Here is a 21,656-nt window from a genome sequence, read left to right as displayed (position 1 = left end):
GCCTTCTAATCACTTTCGGCTATTAAAAAGGACACAAGCCCTTCCAATTTCGAATCGAATGAGCCATTTTCGAAGTTTCTACGACAACTCTTTCGATACGAAGTGCCCTGGTCTAAAACAAACCAAGAAACCAAAAAATAAATAAATAATATTGTGCCAACATTGTACTTTACTTAGGCAGCGCTATTGATCAAACATTAAATATTGATCAAACATTGATCATAAAACCTATGATTGATCAAACATTAAATGAAAAATATGCGTCATTGTGTCATTAGGTACGTATGCTGGAGTCTATTTCATGGGGTGATGGTTTTCCGAAACACCCCTAAATCAGACAAATTACGGGGGATCATAATCTCGAAGGGTCACCAGCTGGGGGGTAGCTTATTAAAAATACTGTTTTTGTGGTTTTAGCATAAGGAAAAAAACAGCCCCGCCACTAGGTTCTGAAAATGCCTTTTTTGTGCCTTCAATATAAAGAAAAAATTGCTTCCCTTCGACTTCCAGGGCGACATACCTAGCTGGACTGCAGATAACCATTGATGCCTCTCCCGTGACCATTACATCGCTCTATCATCCCAATACACTTATAAACCCTAAAAAACTGGAGGAAAAGACCAGAAGCTACTAAAAACGTGAAATTGTCCATGCCAAACAATCGGGTATTACAGTTTGGGTAATTTCAAATGTTGAAATAGTTCTTTTTTGGGAAGTTTTTTTTTTTACAAAGTTAATTAGTCATTCGAGATATGTGACATAAAAATCTTAAGAAAAAGTAAAAAAAAAGACAAAAAAAACAGTATGTTGACATTTCCTTCACGCATTGTGGAGAACAGGTTATCTATCAATATCACAAACATAGCTTATTTTGGCATTAGCGACGGAATGACACTGACGAGAAAGCATGAAGAGTCTATGTAATCGAGTTGGTACTTAATTTTAAGCCTAAGTTAAGAGATGAATTAAGTTACGCTGAATCAAGACAACTTAAGCTTAAGCCTAGACTACTTGCGTTATTGGTTTGGCAAATGAGTCTTAATAAAATTCATGAAGTGGACTTTGCCATCAAAAGAACTCACATAGCCTAAGTATAAGATAGAAAGGAACTTGCATTATTTCACTCATGACGTAGTCTGGGAAATTCCCTTCAAGAAACTGAGTGATTGGATGTGGTATCTGATTGCCAAACACTGTGATTTCATGACTTCTACGGAAGGCTTCTACCTCCTGGTGAGACCTAAAAGATGAAGAAGAGATGAAGCTTTGTTTTACCCGTCCTGCATGAAACGACTCAATTTATAAACATTCATATGTTTGTGCACGTCCAACCATTAATGGGGTATCAATGGGGGGGGGGAGTGTCACACAATTTTTTCCTGAGGATAAGGTTATTTTCATGTTACATTACATACAGTATCATTCATAAGTCAGCAAAATATTTAAAATGATTCAGAACTTAAAACGAAGAGAAGCTAAGATGAATTAGAAGCTAAGACAATATTTCTTCACCATTCTCGTCTTTTTAAATCCATTCCTTTCCAATGTAAAGAAAAATAAGAGGCTAATATTTTTTTCCCTTTTAATCAGATAACTTGTGATTAAACAAAAGGACAGTCCAGGCTTTCAAGGAGTTTGAAGAGCAGAAGTACCACCACCCCTAGTGACTTTAGTTATTTCACAACAGGAAAAAAGCAATAAAAAGTGACTGCCAAGAGGCGCTTAGAGCACAGGCAGATGAACTACACAGGTCCCAGTGACTGCCTTATGATCGTCATTTCCCTCTAAAAGCCCGTGAAGTTACGGAAAAGTAGGCTAGAAATATTATTGTTTCTTCGATTAATTTATTTGCTCATACAAAAAGGGATATTTAATGAAAGCACAACTTTGATTATGGTAACAGAAGTAAACAGCCTAAGTAAAGCAAAACTTGTGACTGTTTTGAACAGGAATAATACGTGCGATTAGCGTCCAGGAGTAAGTGTAACGAATCACTGGTAAAATTGCACCTAAGATAATTAATGTCATCACTTCTTAGGATATTTTGAAAGGCGATCGATCGGTTCTGATTTCATCTTCAAAACAAGTACTTCCACAGATTCAGCATCATCTGTCCTTTCTTCAGACCAAACTTCTAGTGCTAATTCCAACATACTTTGAGCCAGACCAACGTTCAAAAAGTATTTCTCTTCTACTGCTTTCTTCAACGTTCTCCTGCCTCTCTCAGAAGAGTATCGCCGATTTCTTTATTCTGTTTAACCATTTTCATAAAATGTCCAACTTTAGCTCCACTATTTCCTGCTTCCTTTGGAAAATGTCCTGGGCTGCAAGTTCAGCCTCTTTCTTTTCAGTTTCAAGCTTTTCTTTTTCCGATTCATCCTGTTTTCGTCCAATAAGGTATAGTTAATAGCTAGCTCTAATTGATCTGGCCAAACACAGCAGATTCTTTGTGATCGGCAAAAGACCTGGTCGGTTCTTATAATTGCGTAGGACATCGGCAACAAAAGCTATAGCGTTTAGGGGCTGCTCCTCTGTACGGGCTTGCACGCCAGTCATCAACTGAACTGAACGAGGAAATTATCGCTCTGCGTCTGCGCTTCCGTGGCAGAGTGACAAAGTTGCTCTAACTACTTGATCCAAGACCAAAGACCCGGTTGTGTAATCAGTTCAAGGACCTTTTGCCAATAGCTATCGATTCGTGTACTGTTCGTGGATAGTGACACAGGATCCGACCACTCTCCCTGGACTTTCTCTATGTTCGTCTCAAACGGAAGTTTTCTTTTCACTTGGAGAATATCGCTGCTATCCATCGGCTGGGAATCTTGCTTGAGTAGGTCAAAGCATGTAAGGCTTCGAAAAAACTCGTTATTCACAGAACCTTTCGCTAACAATTACTGTACAGAAATTTTGACATGCTTCCTAACCCCCTGGAAATTAAGCTTTCATATCTTTCTGAGTCGTTTTCGAAGAGCCAAGGGCTGCCAGGATTCGCTCGTTACACAAAGGTTGCACTATATTTACTTCTGCAGTACCGTCTATGCCTTCAAATCCAACGACGAGGCGATGGTTGACATTATCGGCACGTACAATCTGCTCCAGCAGAACTGCGCACAAGTGTCACGACTCGTAATTCAGCACATGAATCAACGGCTCTCATCATTAAGACACTCCAGTGAAAGCAGTGACGGTATTTGTAGAGCTCAAAAGATACAAGTTCAGCCTTCATTGCTGACTTTTTTAGCCAACTGTCAATTTTCAGGTACTTCGGATTTTACATAAAGTACATTAAGCTCGTTTTCTTTGGCACAAATACCATGAAATATTCAATCAGAACAGGCCATTGATTGATCAAGCGGCTTAGGGGTTCTCCTGTCGTAAGCTACCTCGTGGGGACGTGGTTTACGAACTACTATACGACCCAATCTTAAATTTTAGCGGACACTGGCTAAAATCGTCATAACTAGCTGGCTATCTGCTGAAAAAATAGTAAACAGCAATGATCATATCCAAAACTCCTCCCCGAGTTCCTGTAGCCCTTTTTGGAACGCCTTATGCCCTGCGTGGTTGTTACAGATATCAATACCTAAAAGACCTTTTGAATACCGCTTTTTCTTTTCCGAGTCAACCATTGACCACACTTTCTTATTAATAGCTGGACCATCGCTCAGAAGCATCATCAATCTCAAATGGAAGTCCTTCGTCTTCCAAACACTGGAGGAGCTTCATGCTCAGATCCTCACTGGTAGCATGTCCCAGAAAATATATTTTAAGATGCCGAGTAACAACTAGTTTTTGCTCCATCAACCAGCACTGGACTCTTATTTTGTATTCTTTCACCCCAACATTGATTGCGGTCTCATCATATTCCAGAAAATTCCGAAGTCTGAATGTCTTCAACTAAAATTTCCCTAAAATATGGGTAAATTGCCTCTGTCAGCAAGTATGTAATTTGTTGGCATTCAAAGAGAAGCCTTCCTTGACAGCACTGGAGAACATAGTTCGAAAGACGTTGGCAACACCATGATACGAAGCAGCAGTGGCGATAGAACTGGCTATGATCTTCAAAACCCATATTATTTCTGTCCTTGAAGCTGCATCTCTCTTGCAGAACAACTTCAAGGTTCTTCTCCGATGCAGCGTTTATGACTCGTTTTGGGTTCACGCTGATGCAGTGAGACTGAGGACGCGGGTTCAGCAAAGCAGACACGTTCATCCTGTGTTCCTTTGAAGCTAAATGTTAAAGAAGAACTTAACTTTTTGGCAGCTGAGTGTCTTTTTACGTATTTTGCAGTAAAATGAACTGTCACTATTATTAATCTTGGCACACCACACTTGCACTTAGTATCCAGTCCTGTCTTCCCTACAAAACCAGTTTGTTTTTAATTTCGGCTGCTCCATCCCTCACAGTGACAAAAAAAAAACACGTGTTAGGATGAATTTGGAAAGCCTTCTCATGAAATCACACATTAACTCAAACAAGTATTCGTGGTCGCAGCGGTAGCTGCAGCTTAGTAAAGAGCGAACATCCACCCAGGCCTCGTAATTCTGCGCCTTTGGGGTTAGGTTTCGAGTCATGGTGTCGTCGATCGCTTTGTCTAGGACGAGGGTTTGTGACGTGACCCTGTGAAGTAAGCCAGAGTCGACCCAGCTCTAAACGTGTACCTGGAGAAATCCAGGAAGGTAACATTAAGGGGTTGCAACACAGGGGCTGCCCCCAACCACCCATTGCAGTCCTGGCTGAGGGCGGAAAGTTGGGGATCAGTGCCACCCACAAGTTTTCCCGAATTCCGAACTGCTTTACTGAACTAGTGCTTTGCTGAAAGCAAAAACGCAAATTGGACTTTAGAAGCCAGGATAATTACATGCGCCAGGATAATTACATGAAGCCAGGATAATTATTACTAAATTGAAATGCAATGTTTTTGTGATTAAGTTTAAAACAATAGTAATCAGGGATGTATTCAGGGGGAGTACCAGGTTTGACCCCCCCCCCGGAAATTTTCAATGGCTAGCAAATAATTCTTTAAAATGCTCTAATTCTTCTCAAAGCCATTAGAAAAAGCTCATGAGAGGAAATTCTTTGTGCCCACCCCTTCCAAACAAATGGATACGGCTTCAATAGCGACTAATAGAAAATTCCCCTCTATATTGCTTTTGTCCATGCTTCAGTCTACTGACGGTGAATTTACCAGATAAATATACTCCATGGGTTCAGGGGCAATAATTGATAATAAACAATTTCCAATATAATACTTACCTTTAGATACACTATTTATCTTTACCAAAGGCTAGAAGAGTAAATTAAGAATATAAATAAAAGATTTAATCTGCAAATGTCTTTTTTGCAAAATATTTGCTTTTTTCCCTTGTTTATATGGATTATGTTGCTGGAGTTTAACATAAAAAAACAAGCACAGAGGAGACATACTGTTAAATTGGAAGGTCTATACTCTTAGACTGTGGGCACATTCCAGGTTTAAAATCATATTAGCTTTGCATAAACTCAAAAGTTAATTGAAGTTGGCATCTATCAAGAACGAAATCACTAAAAAGAATAAAATGGCATAATCTTCATAAAATTTCAAAAATATCAATCTTTTTTCACTCTAATAACATCTTTAATATATTTTAATCTGATGGTTGCACAGATGATGATAATGCTGAAGGTTTATTCAAATAAAGATCTTTTGCAAAGGTTACTAAAAAGTAAGTTCAAAGTAATTTTTATATCATCCCAGCTATTACAACATCAGCTGGAACCAAAAAATTAGCTTTAATTACATTTAGTAGCTAGTTGTTGAGTCTGGAATGCACCCTTAGTAACATAGATGATGGTTAGGTCAAATTCTATATATGATAGATTGTCAAAAATTATCTTTCTGAAAATCCATATGGAGAAAAACAAAAGATAAGACGAGAGAAATTAGTCCCTGAATAAGGTCCTTGAGAAGTCCAGGAACAAGGTGGGAAGATGCAAAAACAGAACATTTAAAGGTGAGAACTTCAGAGGAGGAAGCTACAAGTTAAGCTTTGGATAGTGTAGTGGAAGATGCAATGAGCACAGCACTGTTAAAGAAAGAGAAAGAGCTTACCTATGCTGTACTGCAGGATGCGGGATGTAAAAATCTTTCTCAAAAGGTGCAAGCTGCAATGTGTTCCACCTTGGTGCTCTTAAGGATTGGCCTGGTTGATCATTTTTCCCCAAGCTTTTCCTTGGGCCTGATCCTCTTCTTTATACATAAAAAAATAGTACAATAAACTAAAACACAAACCACAACCATTTTTAACTAGCTTAGTCCAAATAGGCTATTTAAAAATGATACAAAACCGAAACATTTTTATAGAAGGCTAAAAGTACTTTCAGGCATTATACTTATCAGTGATGAGGACGCATCTTCTAGCAACTAACAAATATCAAAATCAGCTGTCATATTGCACAAATTAGGTGAATTTTACTAGCAAGCAGGAATGCTATGAATAGATACCTGAAAAGCGTCCATACTTGATATAGACTCTAGGTTCTTCAGGTTTACTTAATTATTTAACTGAATGTTTTGAGAAGAATATATCTATACTTCTTGCATTAGTCTGGTATGAAAGATTCCAAACTTGCCCTCTTGTTCCTCCAAAATCGTCCGGACAAAGGAAATTAGGGATTGTTTTTTAATTCAAGATCCTGCAGGTGCGTATTATTACTCCTCTATTACAATGTAGAACTAAAGAAGGCAAATTGAGCTCACATAACCTAGTGGGCTATGGATAAATCCAGAAACCCTGAAGAGGGCCAGCACCAAAGTCATTTAAATTATCGTTGAAGTATCACAATTGTTTGGTTTATCCAAATTTAAAGGTAAGCTCAAATATCATCTTTATAATGAGTAAATGAGCTTTATCCCTCCTTCCCCATAAAAAGAGTGATGACTTTCATCATTAATACCATAAAGTCTTAGTTTTTGATAACACACATTTTTGTTTACTTGGAGGAATATGCCCCTACCCTAAAAACAATTCATGCAAGAATCCATGGTGCACCCAACTGTTATTTAGTAGTTAAACCCGGTGTAGGCTTTTTCCAAACACTCTTAACAGCCTTACAAATATAGATAGGGTAGAGGTATGAGCTAGAAATCACCTTTCCATACACAAATTTTGGTAAAACTATGTTTGAGAGGCTTTACCAAATACAGGCCATAGAAGGATTACAAAAATAAACACTGCTTTTCACCTTATAGGGTGCTGACTTTCCATAGATGAAAAGTCACATTACACATCCATTGGTCCACAAATTTGGACTTGTAGAAAGTTCCTTGCAGGTTCATCCCACCTTGTAATGCCTATCATACTTCCAATTCTGAAAGCTACTTTCCAGAGGTCTTAAGAGACAAAGATGAAACATTCTGGTCAAGAGCATTCTACTGATGTTCCAGCTTTAGCTGCTGCATCTGATTTCACATTACTCTTAATTCCAGAGTGGCCCCTAGCCCACATAAATGTAGTTATATCTCTTTATATGCTAAGTCATGCAGTGCATTGTACTATTGTGACTCAGTGCATTTCAGATGTTTAAATTCCAATGATACAATTGGAAAAGTACCAACAACACACAAAAAAAGTTTTTTTTTTGTCCCTTGGACTCATCTTCGTTCTATTCATAAATGAAAACCCCCAATATTCTTCCTTTTTCAGTTCCTTCATAATTATGAAGAGCATCATACCTTCATTCATTTCTGATTTATGATGTTTTAAAGATTTGAAAATCTATTTCTTCAATTAAGGAAAAAAGCTTCAATACAGCTCAAAATCCTCCTGAAATTATGTGAATTCCTTCTTCAAAAACTAGATGAAACTAGCCAATGAAAAAGGGACTGTCCTCTCTCCCCCCAAAAAGGTGAAATGTTTTTGTCAAAATTTAGATAGATATAAATCTGTCATCTATGCAATATCCTAGGCACTAGAAAGACAGGGTAAAGATAATAACTTGAAAACATCTTCCAAATTTTGTTTAGGCCATCAATTCATTCCTGAAAGTTTTACTTACCTAAGTCATCTACTTTCCAAGATAGCAAGAATCTCCTTAGCTACAACTTTAAAAAGCTATAAAATTGACTTTAAATTTAACAGCTTTGGGTATTTAAACAAGACTATTTTATATTTCACAAACATACATAGCGAATAGATAGCCTATATTTGAGAAACACTCAAAAGTTTTTTTTTCAATCCTTGTCTAAATCTTGCCATCCTTTGTCTAAAATACCACTTCCTGAAAAGTAATAATGTGATATTATCAATGTCAGTTTGAACTTTACTCACTGTAGTCTAAAGCAATATTTGTGGGGTAAGATACATGCTAATTGGCTGTTACAATATTAAGGATGCAAAACGAATCGGCAATTCTTTTGCTGCTAAAGTGTTTTTTGAAAATGCAATTGCTCTTGCTAATGGGCTGAAGCTTGGCGTGAAAGTTGGTTATGAGATTTTCCGTGTTCATGAGTTCTAGCTTCCACCGAGGTGCTTCTATATTTGCCAATCACCTAATCACCTGAAGGCCTCGTGTAATAACCCTAAACGTTGCTCCCGCTGTCAGAAGAACATGAATTGTCTTGCAATTCCCCGTGCCAGGCTACCCCTAAATGTGCTAATTGTCATGGCAATCATGTTTAATTTTCTCTAAAATGCCGAATCCTTCGTAATGCTGTAGCTAAACGTTCTAGTCAGCTAAGAAAATGACTATTAAAATCGAATTTTCTATATGCTCATTCAACATTAACATAACAAAGGATAAGGATGATTCTTTGAACCAGAACCTAACTAATTTCGACATTTTGTTTCTACAAGAACATCTTTTGCCCTTGGTGAGTTTGAACTCCCTTTGCAAGAGTAAAGACCACTTGGTTTTTGCTAGAAGTGCCCGAAAAACTTCCGGGAGACCTTCAGGCGGGCTGGCATGCCTATTAAAACATAAACTAGTCCTGCTAACCCCTGCATGTTATTGTGAATGTGATTATTTCATTGCAATCCATTTTGCTAACCTAGCTCTTATTAATGTATACCTCCCTTGCAACCAAAGATCCTTTTCCTCTCTAACAAAGTATACTAAAGCATGTGTATTGCTGAAGACCCTTCTAGTTAGTGTTGAGAGTAATGGATTAGATTGGATCCTGTTAGGTGATATGAACTGTGATATAAACTCTACCTCAACATGGACTGATTTATTTTTGGATTTGCTACCTAATTGCTATTGGGGTTTGGACAAAGATGCATCCCATTCATACATACATAATAGTGGTTCATTGTCTGGTATTGATCACTGTGTTGTTTCTTCTGGTGTTTCTATTAGCAATATTCACATTGACCAGGATGAACGTGATTATGACCGTCTGCCCCTTTCAGCTACTGTCATCAGCAATACAACTTGGGCTGAACAGAACTTATGTACTAATTACAAAAAGTGGATAACCAAAAGAGACTGGAATAAAACGGACTGGCCTCTATATCTATCAACCCTTGCTCTTCTTTTGTCTATAATTAAAGTTCCATTTAATTTTCTCTGTACCAGTGTTATATCCTCACAAGCTTGAGTTCAGCTCAATATATATTACAGCCAGATTGTTTCCTGCCTGAAAAAAGCTGAAGAAGTGGCTGTCCTGCTTTGTCGTTTTAAACTTAAGACTAGAGGTTCAATATGGAAACCTGACCCTGATTTAAAAACTGTGAAAAATCGTGCAAAATTGTGACTTAGAATTTGCGTAGCATGTGGCCGCCCTTTAAGGGGTCACGTTTTAGAAATTAAACAGAAAATTAAGTTGGAGTTTAAATGTTATCTTCGCAAATTAAGGTACAATGATGTGGAATTTCCGAAGACCTCTAGTCAGTGGAAACAAGTGATTAATGTTGCGAAATTTGATTCACCTCCTAATGCTGATTGGAGATTAAACTCAAATGGGATGCTACTGAAGATGAAAAGCACCTTGTCAGCAGTGAACCTGCATACAACTAGTCATTATTCTGGAGCTCTGCAAGGAGAAATCTTTAGATTGCTTCTAGCTGCAATTTAAGGTAATTCTTGCTGCCATTTATCTTTTAACATCATATTTCTTTGTTCTTCAATTTTGTTGTAACAAGTATTCTAATTACATATTTCTTTGTTTTTTGTTTTCATTCATCATTGCTTCAGACATTTTTTTCAATGCCCCTGGCCTAAGCTGCTCAGATTGGTCTTGTCACTTTGGATAATCTAGATTGTTCATTTGCACCTGTGCATTTATATCTCTCAGGCTGTTCTCTTTATATTGTCTTATTTGATGGTCTAGTTTGTTTATCTTGAGCTTACATTTTTGTCCTCATTTTAGCTTCTGTTCATTTATGTTTTTGTCCTCTAGATATTATAAAACTACTGAAAATGTCTTTTGAAGTGTACATTACACAACATGAATAAATGAATTTACATAATTTTAAGTTTTGTTCTATTAATTCTTCTAAAACTGGTTGAAAATCTAACATCCTTGCATCCTTACTTTCAATCAACATAACTGCTAAACTATTCAATCTTTCATGATTCATTGTTGGTATCAGATAATTTTTATTGGTTTTAGCTTGGGATTATGATCTCTCTCTAGAAGCAATGCTTACTGAAATTGTTAAAAATATTTCCTAATTTCAAGAAAATTGTTTCAGTCTTCAACCAGAGTTCAACCTGTTAACACCTATTTGGTTTTTGCCTTTCCGAATGAAACTCAGTTAATTCAGTGACAAAGTTGATTAACTGTGACCTAACTTCTGGATTTTGTCACCAGCCATCAGGTTTTAATCCTTTATATTAATCAACCAAAGGACTTTAAGAGAGTGTGTCCTGAGTGTAGATTAAGGGCAACAATCAATTGCCTGGTATGTAGTACTTGCAACTCTTTTATTCATGAGCAATGTGCAGGGATAGAACAACTTATTCCCAGTGGAATAAGAACTGGTTATGTTTAGATTGTTCTTGAAACAAAACATAATCAAAAATCAAGAATATACCACCCCTAATTCTTTGAACGCTAATGATACCCCACAGCACTGATTGTCAAGAATAAATTCTTCAAAAGCTAGTGATACCCCACAATGCCAATTGTCAGAAATAAATTCTTCCTTAAAAGAAATTTTAGATGATATCAGGTTGTCCCCCTTTGCCTCGCCTTGCCAAAGGGATGGTAAAGCTTTCATTGCAGCCCCAAGCGAGTGCCAGACTATTCCCCTACCAGTGATGCCAGTAGCCAGACTGATTTTCTGCTAGGAACTAAAGATGTCAGAATCCAGATGGATTTTGAATCGAATTGTGAGCCTTCTAATGATGCCTCCTGCCAGACTGAAAATTTTCCTTGTGACAATTGTGATTCCAGCCCCCTATGTGGCCCTTCCCTCCCTCTCAGTGCTGAAAAAAAAACTGAGTTCATTACCAACAAAATTTCTACTTTCATTGATCTTAGGGGAAATATAATTAAGAACACACTTAAGTCTGTGAAATCAACAAATCACTAATTTGAAACCAACTGCAATTCAATTCAGAAGCAAAAATTCCAAACACATGAATATTAATGAATCAAGTGTCAACTCAAATATGAATTTAATTGGTGACCTAATTCCAGAGGTTAGTGACATCTCAAATGAGAACTCAATCAATATTACAGATCCAGAGGTCAGTGACAATTGAAGTGTGAACTCAGCCAATATTCCAGATCCAGGGGTCAGTGACAACTTGAGTATTATTAGTAAATTGGTTCCTGAAGTCAAATCAGGGAAGAATTCTATTGCCTGCCAATTTCACTTGGCCAACAAGTATATAAAAAAGAGTGATTGTACCTTTGTTCACCCACGTATGTCTTTTTTAACTACTGGCCACTGTAACAACAATTATTGCTCCCTTCCCCATTCCAAACCCTGCCATAAATTTCAATGTGGCCTATGTTTTGAAACTAAGTGCATGTTATTATATTTGGAAAACAGGGATTATTGTGCTATAACCAGGTGCAGTAAAACTTTTAATATGAAAATAGTTACAAGTTCTCAATCAACCCACAACCGGAGCCCCCTTCATTCAATTAGTAAAATTAGTTCATCAGCGCATACTCTTCCTTTTTTTATCCCAAATCCTCCCTGCTCACTCAAAAAACTTCCACCTTTACCACCCAGAAAAAAAACTCCATATTTCCAGCAAAATCCCTTCCCTCTTAACTCCCATCCCTCCCTCCTTTACCCCCCCCCCCGCCCCTCTCCAACCCTCCTCCCATTTTTTTTTATAACATGGTATTTTTTTAACTTTTTTTTTTTTAATGTCTTAGAATGACATGACACATACTTAAAACATAAAAAAATCACATTTAATATTTTCCAAATTCAAAATGAGAATGATATAGAAATGTTAGTTGTGACTTTTACTATTAGAAAAATATTGTTTGTAGTAGCACTTTTTTTACTTCATTTCTTTGAACTTAAGACAAGACAGGTAGGAAATTACTGTATCAATTAAAGAGACAAGACAGGTAGGACATTACTGTATCAATTAAAGAGACAAGACAGGTAGGACATTACTGTATCAATTAAAGAGACAAGACTGGTATATGGATGTTTTATGTTTATGAATTTTTATTGTTCATTATATTGGTGTTATATTTGATGTTTTATTGTATGAAAGTCTGATTGTTATTGCAGGGATGGTTTTAATATATGTATTACTTTATGATTTATTATACGTATTGTTATATGGTTGGTGTTTTATTTAATGTTTTTTTGTATGGATGTTTTATGTTTATGGATGTAAGGATTTTTATGGTTCACCATACAAGCGGGCTATCATTCTATGTTTCATTTGATGTTTTTTTTGTATGCATGTTTTATGTTTATGGATGTAAGGATGTTTATTGTTCACCATACAAGCGAGCTATCATTCCATGTTTTATTTAATGATGTTTTTTTTGTATGGATGTTAGGATTTTTATTTTCAACATACAAGCGGACTATCATTCCATGTTTTATTTGATATTTTTTTTTGTATGGATGTTTTATGTTTATGGATGTAAGGATTTTTATTGTTCACCATACAAGCGGGCTATCATTCCATGTTTTATTTAATGATGTTTTTTTTGTATGGATGTTTTGTTTATGGATGTATGGATTTTTATTGTTCACCATACAAGCGGGCTATCATTCCATGTTTTATTTGATATTTTTTGTATGGATGTTTTATGTTTATGGATGTAAGGTTTTTTGGTAACATAAAATCGGGCTATCATTCCATGTTCTATTTTATTTTTTTATATGGTTGTCTTATTTATATGGATGAACGGATTTTTATTTTTCACCATACAAGCGGGCTATCATTACATGTTTTAGTTAATGATGTTTTTTTTGTATGGATTTTTTATTTTTATGTATGTTAAGATTTTTATTGTTCACCATACAAGCGGCCTATCATTCCATGTTTTATTTGATGTTTTTTATGGATGTTTTATGTTTATGGATGTAAGGATTTTTATTGTTACCATACAAGCGGGCTATCATTCCATGTTTTATTTAATGATGTTTTTTTGTATGGATGTTTTATGTTTATGGATGTTAGGATTTTTATTGCTCACCATACAACCGGGCTATCATTCCATGTTTTTTATTTGTAAAGATGTTTCGTTTATGGATGTAATAATTTTTAACATGAAATATGCATGCGGCTCTACCAATCGTACTCCATGCTTGCTCATAGACACGACACGGTTTTCTCACTGGCACTCTATGGCGGGTTATCGACACTATCTAGTTTATTGCATGTATTAAATCAGTATTTTTTACGCAGTGGAACGATAAAAACATAACTAATATCTCTAAAAAAGTGAAGATGAAGCATTTTAAGAAAGTTTGTTCACATGATTGTGTTATTGTAGGATTGAACGCTGACAAGGAGAAGTATTTAAACTATGAAATAAGTACAAGTGGTAGCACTATCGGAAACGTATGCATGCATGGTCATGACAGTAAGGAATTAAATTTCTTTGGAGTACCAACAAAATTCCATTGTACAAATGGTGGATATACGAGATTGAGATCTCCGAAGATGATTGCAATGAAAGAGAACGCTAACATAAAAATAATAGTGGATGAAGAGGGATATCTTCTTGCTAGTGCTTCCGGTAACATGCTACCTGTTGATAGAACCTATCATCATCTTTTAGGTTTTAGCATTCAAATGAAAGTAAAGACAAAAAGAAAGGACTACTCTTCTACTAATATCATAAACCATATCTTGTCTAAGTGCCGGAAATGTTACCTTTGTAAAAAATTATGTTGTAATAGACAGTGAAATTGCCGGAAAATAAAAAGGGCATTGGTAGGAAATATCACTAAGGAATATAAAGATGAATCGATGAAAAACAAAGTGCGAGCAAACGTTACTACCATCATTGATCAAACAGCCAATGCACCAGATAATACCAAAGATGAAACACATGTTGAACCTGTCGGTGACACACCAGTAAATATTGTGTATGAGTCAAAATGGAATAATGATTATTCTACCGATTAGGAGTTAAGAAAAGACAATAGCTACAATATCAAGAGAGAACATGGATAACTATTTTATGGAACAGATTCAAAATGTCCAAAGTTGATCATTGATATTAATAATGTATCATAATATATTTTTTGTATTAATATTCTACATGTCATTATTTCATTAAAAATATACTATGAATTACATTGTTATGCGTTCATATTTCTAGTGTATGCTAGCATATCAAACGTTTAGAATGTCTATTGAAGCATTGGGGATGTAAGAAAAGGATTTTCCATATATCTAATGTCAGACATATGGGATAACATTGACCAAATCTAAGCATCAGAGTGAATAAAATTTCCTCTATCAACATCTTTTGTCAGATACATCGGATAAAATTGACTAAATCTAAGTATCAGATTGAATAAATACTTTATCAACATCCTTTCTCGGATACGTGGGATAACATTGTCGAAATATATATATTAGAATAGATAAATTCTTTATCAATTTCCTTTGTCTGATGCATTAGATAAAATTGAGAAAATCTAAGCATCAGAGTGGATAAACTCTTTATCAATGTCATTGGACAGATACGTTTGATAACACTGACCAAATCTAAGTATCATAGTGAATAAATTCTATATCAACTTCTTTGTCGGATACATCAGATAACATTCACAAAATCTAAGTATCAGAGTGAATAAAAATATAATTGACAAAATCTAAATATCAGAGTGAATAAATGCTTTATCAGAACCCTTTGTCGGATATGTTGGATAAAATTGACAAAATCTATGTGTAAGAGTGAATAAATTTTTTTCAGCATCCTCTGTCGGATATATCAAATATAATTGACAAAATCTAATTATCAGAATGAATAAGTGCCTTATCAGCATTCTTTGTCAGATATTTCGGATAAAATTGACAAAAACTAAGTTTTAGAGTGAATAATTTTTTTTCATGATCATCCTCTGTCAGATACATCGGATAAAATTGTTAAAATTTAAGCATCAGATTGAATAAATGCATTATCTACATCATTTGATAGATATCTCGGATAAAATTGACAAAATCTAAGTATCAGAGTGAATAAATTCATTATCAACATCCTTTGTCGGATAAATCAGATTAAATTGACAAAATCTAAATATCAGAATGAATAAATGCTTTATCTATATCATTTGTCCGATATCTCGGATAAAATTGACAAAATCTAAGTATCAGAGTTATTTCATTATCAACATACTTTGTCGGACATGTCAGATAAAATTTACAAAATCTAAGTATCAGAGTGATTAAATTCTATATCAACATATCTTTCTCGGATGCATGGGATAAAATTGACAAAATCTAAGTATCAGAGTGAATAAGTGCTTTATCAACATCGTTTAAATGCATTATCAACATCATTTGTCGGGTATATCGGATAAAATTGGCAAAATCTAAGCATCAGATTGATTAAATTCTATATCAACACCCCTTTCTCGAATAGATGGGATAAAATTGACAAAATCTAAGCGTCATAGTGAATTAATTTTTTTTTTCAACATCTTTTGTCAGATACAACGAATATAATTGAAAAAATCTAAATATCAGACTGAATAAATGCTTCATCAGCATCCTTTGTCGGATATGTTGGATAAAATTGACAAAATCTAAGTGTCAGAGTGAATAAATTTTTTTATCAACTTCTTTTGTCAGATACATCGGAAAAAAATTGACAAAATCAAATAACAGATTGAATAAATGCTTTATATACATCATTTGTCAGATATGTCGGATAAAATTGACAAAATCTAAGTATCAGAGTGAATAAATACATTATCAACATCCTTTGTTGGGTATGTCGAATAAAATTAACATAATCTAAATATCAGAGTCATTAAATTCTATATCAACATCCTTTTCTCGGATACATGGGATAAAATTGACAAAATCTATGTGTCAGAGTGAATAATTTTTTTACCAACATCTTTTGTCCGATATATCGAATATAATTGATAAAATCTAAGTGTCAGAGTGAGTAAGTTCTTTATCAACATCTTTTGTCAGGTATATCGGATAAAATTGACAAAATCTAAGTATCAGATTGATTAAATTCTATATCAACATCCTTTTCTCGAATGCATGGGAAAAAATTGACAAAATCTAAGTGTCAGAGTGAATAAATTTTTTGTATCAACATCCTTTGTCAGATAGAACAAATACAATTGACAAAATCTAAATATCAGAGAAAATTTATTTTTTTTATCAGCATTATTTGTCAGATAAATCAAATATAATTGACAAAATCTAAGTATCAGAGTGAATAAATGCTTTATCAGCATCCTTTGTCGGATATGTCGGATAAAATTGACAAAATCTAAGTGTTAGAGTGAATAAATTTTTTTATCAACATCATCTGTCAGATACATCGGATAAAATTGAAAAAAAAATCAAAGTATAAGAATGAATTAAAACTTTATCAACATCATTTGTCGGATATGTCGGATAAAATTGACAAACTCTAAGCAATAGGTTGAATTAATCCTGAATCGAACCATTTGTCTCATATCTTGAATATAGTTGACAAAGTCTAAACATAAGAGTCAATAAATGATATATCAGCATCCTTGTCTCGGATATATAGCATAAAATGGACACAGTCTTTATCTTAGAGTGAATAATTTTTTTACCAACATTTTTTGTCAGATACATCGAATATAATTGATAAAGTCAAAGTGTCAGAGTGAATAAATTTTTTCATCAACATCTTTTGTCCGATACATCGGATAATATTGACAAAATCGAAGTAACAGATTGAATAAATGCTTTATCAACATCATTTGTCGGATATGTCGGATAAAATTGACCAAATCTAAGTATCAGAGTGAATAAATGCATTATCAACATCCTTTGTTGGGTATGTCGAAAATAAAATTGACAAAATCTAAGCATCAGAGTCATTAAATTATATATCAGCATCCCTTTCTCGGATACATGGGATAAAATTGACAAAATCTATGTGTCAGAGCAAATATTTTTTTTTTTACCAACATCTTTTGTCAGATATATCGAATATAATTGACAAAGTCTAAGTATCAGAGTGAAAAAATGCTTTTTCAACATCCTTTGTCAGGTATGTCGGATAAAATTAGCAAAATTTAAGTATACCAATGATTAAATTCTATATAAACATCCTATTCTCGAATACATGGGATAAAGCTGACCAAATCTAACTGTCAGAGTGAATACATTTTTGTTATCAACATATTTTGTCAAATAGAAAAAATTCAATTGACAAAATCTAAATGTTAGAGTGATTATATTGTTTTTATCAGCATCCTTTGCCAGATAAATTAAACACAATTGAAATACTCTGAGCAGCATTGCTAATAAATGCATTATCAAAATTCTTTTTAGAATATATCGGATAATATCGATGAACAGTACGTGTTAAATTAAGTAATATTTTTATATTAATATATTCTGTCGGATGCATTAAATAACATCCACAAAATATAAGTATCAGGTTGAATTAATGCTTTATCAACTTCTTTTGTCGGATATCTAAGATACAATTGAGAAAATCAAAGTATCAGAGTGAATAAATTCATTATCAACATCCTTTGTCGGATATGTCGGATAAAATTGATAAAATCTAAGTATCAGAGTGATTACATTCTACATCAACATCTCTTTCTCGGATACATGGGATACAATTAAAAAAATCTAAGTATCAGAGTGAATAAATGCTTTATCGACATCCTTTAAATGCATAATCTATGTACCAGAGTGAATAAATGCATTATCAACATCCTTTGTCAGGTATGTCGGATAAAATTGACAAAATCTAAGTATCAGGGTGATTAAATTCTATATCAACATCCTTTTCTCGGATACATGAGATAAAATTGACAAAATCTAAGTGTCATAGTGAATAATTTTTTTTTTATCATATGAAAAAAAAAAATTGTAAGTAAGTAACAAACTCTTTCTTGAATTCACCCCATGGGCCTAGTGAGAGAGACATGCAAAAAGCTAGGTTATTTTTTTTTACTAAACCAATTGCCGCCGTGTATTTCAATTAAGGTGTAGATGGCAGCGTAACTGATTTTTCCTTCACCTGGGTACCTGCAGCCAACCTAAAATGCAACCCCTTTTTTTAAATAACTGATTTCACGTTAGGTTCACTTAGCGTGGCGCGCCACGCTAAGTGAACCTAAATGAACCTAACGTGAATGCAGTTATTTGGCATCACAACGTGAAGGCAGCACAACTGATTTTTCCTTCACCCGGGCACCTGCAGCCAACCTACAACACTACCCTTTTTTTTCAAATAACTGCATTAACTGCAAATAACTGCCAAGAGCCTAAACTTCGAAAAATTAACTGAACTCGAGGGCATAACTGAAATTCAGAATATTAATGTCATAGCTGTAACAAAGGTTCGGGCACAAAACCCTGAATTACTTAAAATAAAAAATTACTCCCAAATCATTAAGATTCGTCCTTCTGACCACCCTCTCAGAAAAAGTGGGAGGTATTTTGTTCTGTGCTCAAAATAACCTTCAGCCAAAACTCATTTCCACTCCTAACCTCTCCAATTATGATGAAATTATCTGGCTTAGTCTAAGACCAAAGGTTCTCCCCCATCCTTTTAATATAATAGTAGCAGCAGTTTTTTATTATTCCCCAAACCAAAATATTGACCAAAAACGTAAATTTACACAGCAATTCAAGACCAGTGCTGACTTTGTTTTGAAGTATCCAAAAGCTGGTATTTTTTACTAGGTGACGCAATTGACCTCAAGATGGACTGTCTTTGTATTTGTCTTAATATTAAACAATTAGCTAAAATTCCGACGACAAGAGGAAATACGTCCCTTGATGTCATTTGTTCTAATATGAATAAATTTTACAGTCCTCCCCAAGCCCTGCCTCCATTAGGTGGTACTTACCATTACTGTCTACTTTTATCCCCTTCCTTGTCTTTCCTACACTCGTTCGCAACCGCAAGCGGATCTTACTGTCCCCTCAGTGATTTGGGTATTTTTTCATTTGGCTCTTGGTTGTCTAAGGAATGTTGGTCTGACATTTTGTATCTGAATAATCTTGATGACAAAATCCTTACTTTCCACAAAAAACTGAATTACAATTATATGGATCATTTTCCCCAAAAAAAAGTTTTAAAAATGCTCAAATGATAAACCCTATATAAATGATCATATTAAAATGTTAATCTGGAAAAAATTGAACTTATTCAAAAGAGGTAAACTAGAGGAAGCAAATAATTTAATAAAATACTTAAAAAAAACAAATTAGAAAATCTGCCAGAACTTATTATAAAAATAAAGTTAAAGACCTATGCCAGGATAAACCTAAAAATTGGTATTTGCAGATCAAAACACTTGCCGGCAAGAGACCAGAACCACTAAACTTTAATTTAGACAAACCTCCAAAGACAACAGCAAATAATTTGAACAAGTTCCTTACTTCAATTGTCCAAAGCCTCCCTCCCCTATCCTATGTAACTCCTAGTGTTTCAACCCCCTTTAATTTCCCCATTTGATGTGGTAAAAAAATTGAAATATTTAAAAAAAACAAGCACTTGAAAACTGGATATTCCTGTCCCACTTATTAAAGCTTTTAGTGATTACCTCTCAGTGTCCCTTTCTATTCTTTTCAATCAATGCACTCAATTGGGACTCTTCCTTTCCCTTTGGAAACAAGGTTTCATAACTCCAATAAAAAAGAAAAATAGTAAGCCTGACTTTGATTATGAAAACTTTCTTGCTGACTGGCTTAGAGACCAAGTCCATCCCCTTGTTGATCCTAGGCAGTTTGGAAATCTTAAATCTACATCAACCTCACATTACCTTATCCACCTTGTTGACTCCATGGGGAGACTACTTGAGAGACCAAACACCTGGCTAAACCTAATTTCTGTTGACCTACAAAAGGCTTTCAACCTGGTTAACCATAATATCTTGGTAGAAAAACTTATCAAAGAATTCCAGGTTGAGACACTTTTAGTAAAGCTTGTTGCCTCATTTCTTTCTAACAGATCACAGGCAGTCAAATATCAAGATTGTTAGTCCAGCCACCTTTGTATTCACAATGGTATTCCCCAAGGTACTATTCTTGGCCCCCTCCTGTTTTCTGTCATGATCAACAGCCTTTCAATGGATTGTCCTGACAGGTAGAAATTTGTTGACAACCTAACAGTTGTAGAGATATATTATAAAAATATTAATAGCAATCCAATGGGTATCCTCCATGACATTGCAGGCAAGGCTTCTTCTCTTGATATGACGGTTAATCCTTGTAAATGCACCATATTATCTGTCAGTTTCCTAAATTCCTCTCCTCTGTTCCTTCTTCTTCTAATTCACAGCAGGCGGGCTATTCAGTTGATACTATTTAGCCATTTTCTTTTTGCTTCACTCTGTGGGCAACAGAGCTACTGTCTAGGTTGTCTCTTATTTATTAGATATTCTCAGATATCTTTCAGTAGATCTTTCGACTCAAGGAGTTCAAATATAAGATGATAGATATCAATTTCTGTGCTCTGTGTGCAGGTATAGTTGGCTAGGCTCTTGGCTGATAGTGAGATTTTGTGGTGTTTGAAGCATTTTAACAGTTTATACAGCAAGGTATGTTGTGCAGACGTCAGCATATTACATTCAAATAGGCAATGATCAATTGTTTCATTATTCATATTACAAGGCCTGCAAAGAGGAGACAGGGGAATTGAACCACTTGAATTAGAAAACTTATATGAGAATGCAAGAAAATATAGTTCATTTGTTCCAGAACGAATTCTATGATAAATTTTAGAAAGATACTTATTGGGAAAGGGGGAAAGGATAGGATTAATCTTATTAAAATTAATATATGATAGCCTCCATCGGTAAATATCTCTAATTGGGATTGGTCTCCCACTTGGCTGGTCAATATTTATAGCATTTTTTGCTATTTCATCAACCTGATGATTACCACTTATGGTAATCATCATATGGAGTGGCTAGGAATATACTGAAAATAAGTTTTTATGCCACTTGAAGCAAGATTATCTATAATACTGAGACAGGGGTAAGTGTCAATGTCCAACTTATGCTGAGTAGCTAAGGTCAGCAACTCGAGGCCTGATAGA

The 21,656-nt window shown here is 34.8% G+C and overlaps 1 protein-coding gene across 1 annotated transcript in view; it reads right to left on the bottom strand.

Annotated features, from left to right (window-relative positions):
- Positions 1–21,656, bottom strand: part of LOC148954292 (putative ATP-dependent RNA helicase DDX5) — a 109,999-nt gene that overhangs the window by 77,053 nt on the left and 11,290 nt on the right. The window contains exons 2-3 of the mRNA XM_089086182.1: positions 6,093–6,230; positions 1,115–1,240 (exon numbers count right to left, since the gene is read on the bottom strand). Coding sequence (XP_088942308.1) covers positions 1,115–1,240; positions 6,093–6,230 — 264 coding nt within the window. The remainder of the gene's footprint in view (positions 1–1,114; positions 1,241–6,092; positions 6,231–21,656) is intronic.

This window comes from Artemia sp. Qi Xiang Cuo, chromosome 3 (assembly GCF_049724085.1).
Source record: "Artemia sp. Qi Xiang Cuo chromosome 3, ASM4972408v1, whole genome shotgun sequence".
NCBI lineage: Eukaryota > Metazoa > Arthropoda > Branchiopoda > Anostraca > Artemiidae > Artemia > Artemia sp. Qi Xiang Cuo.
Note: the sequence above shows the minus strand (reverse complement) of the source record. Positions and strands in the feature narration are given on the sequence as shown.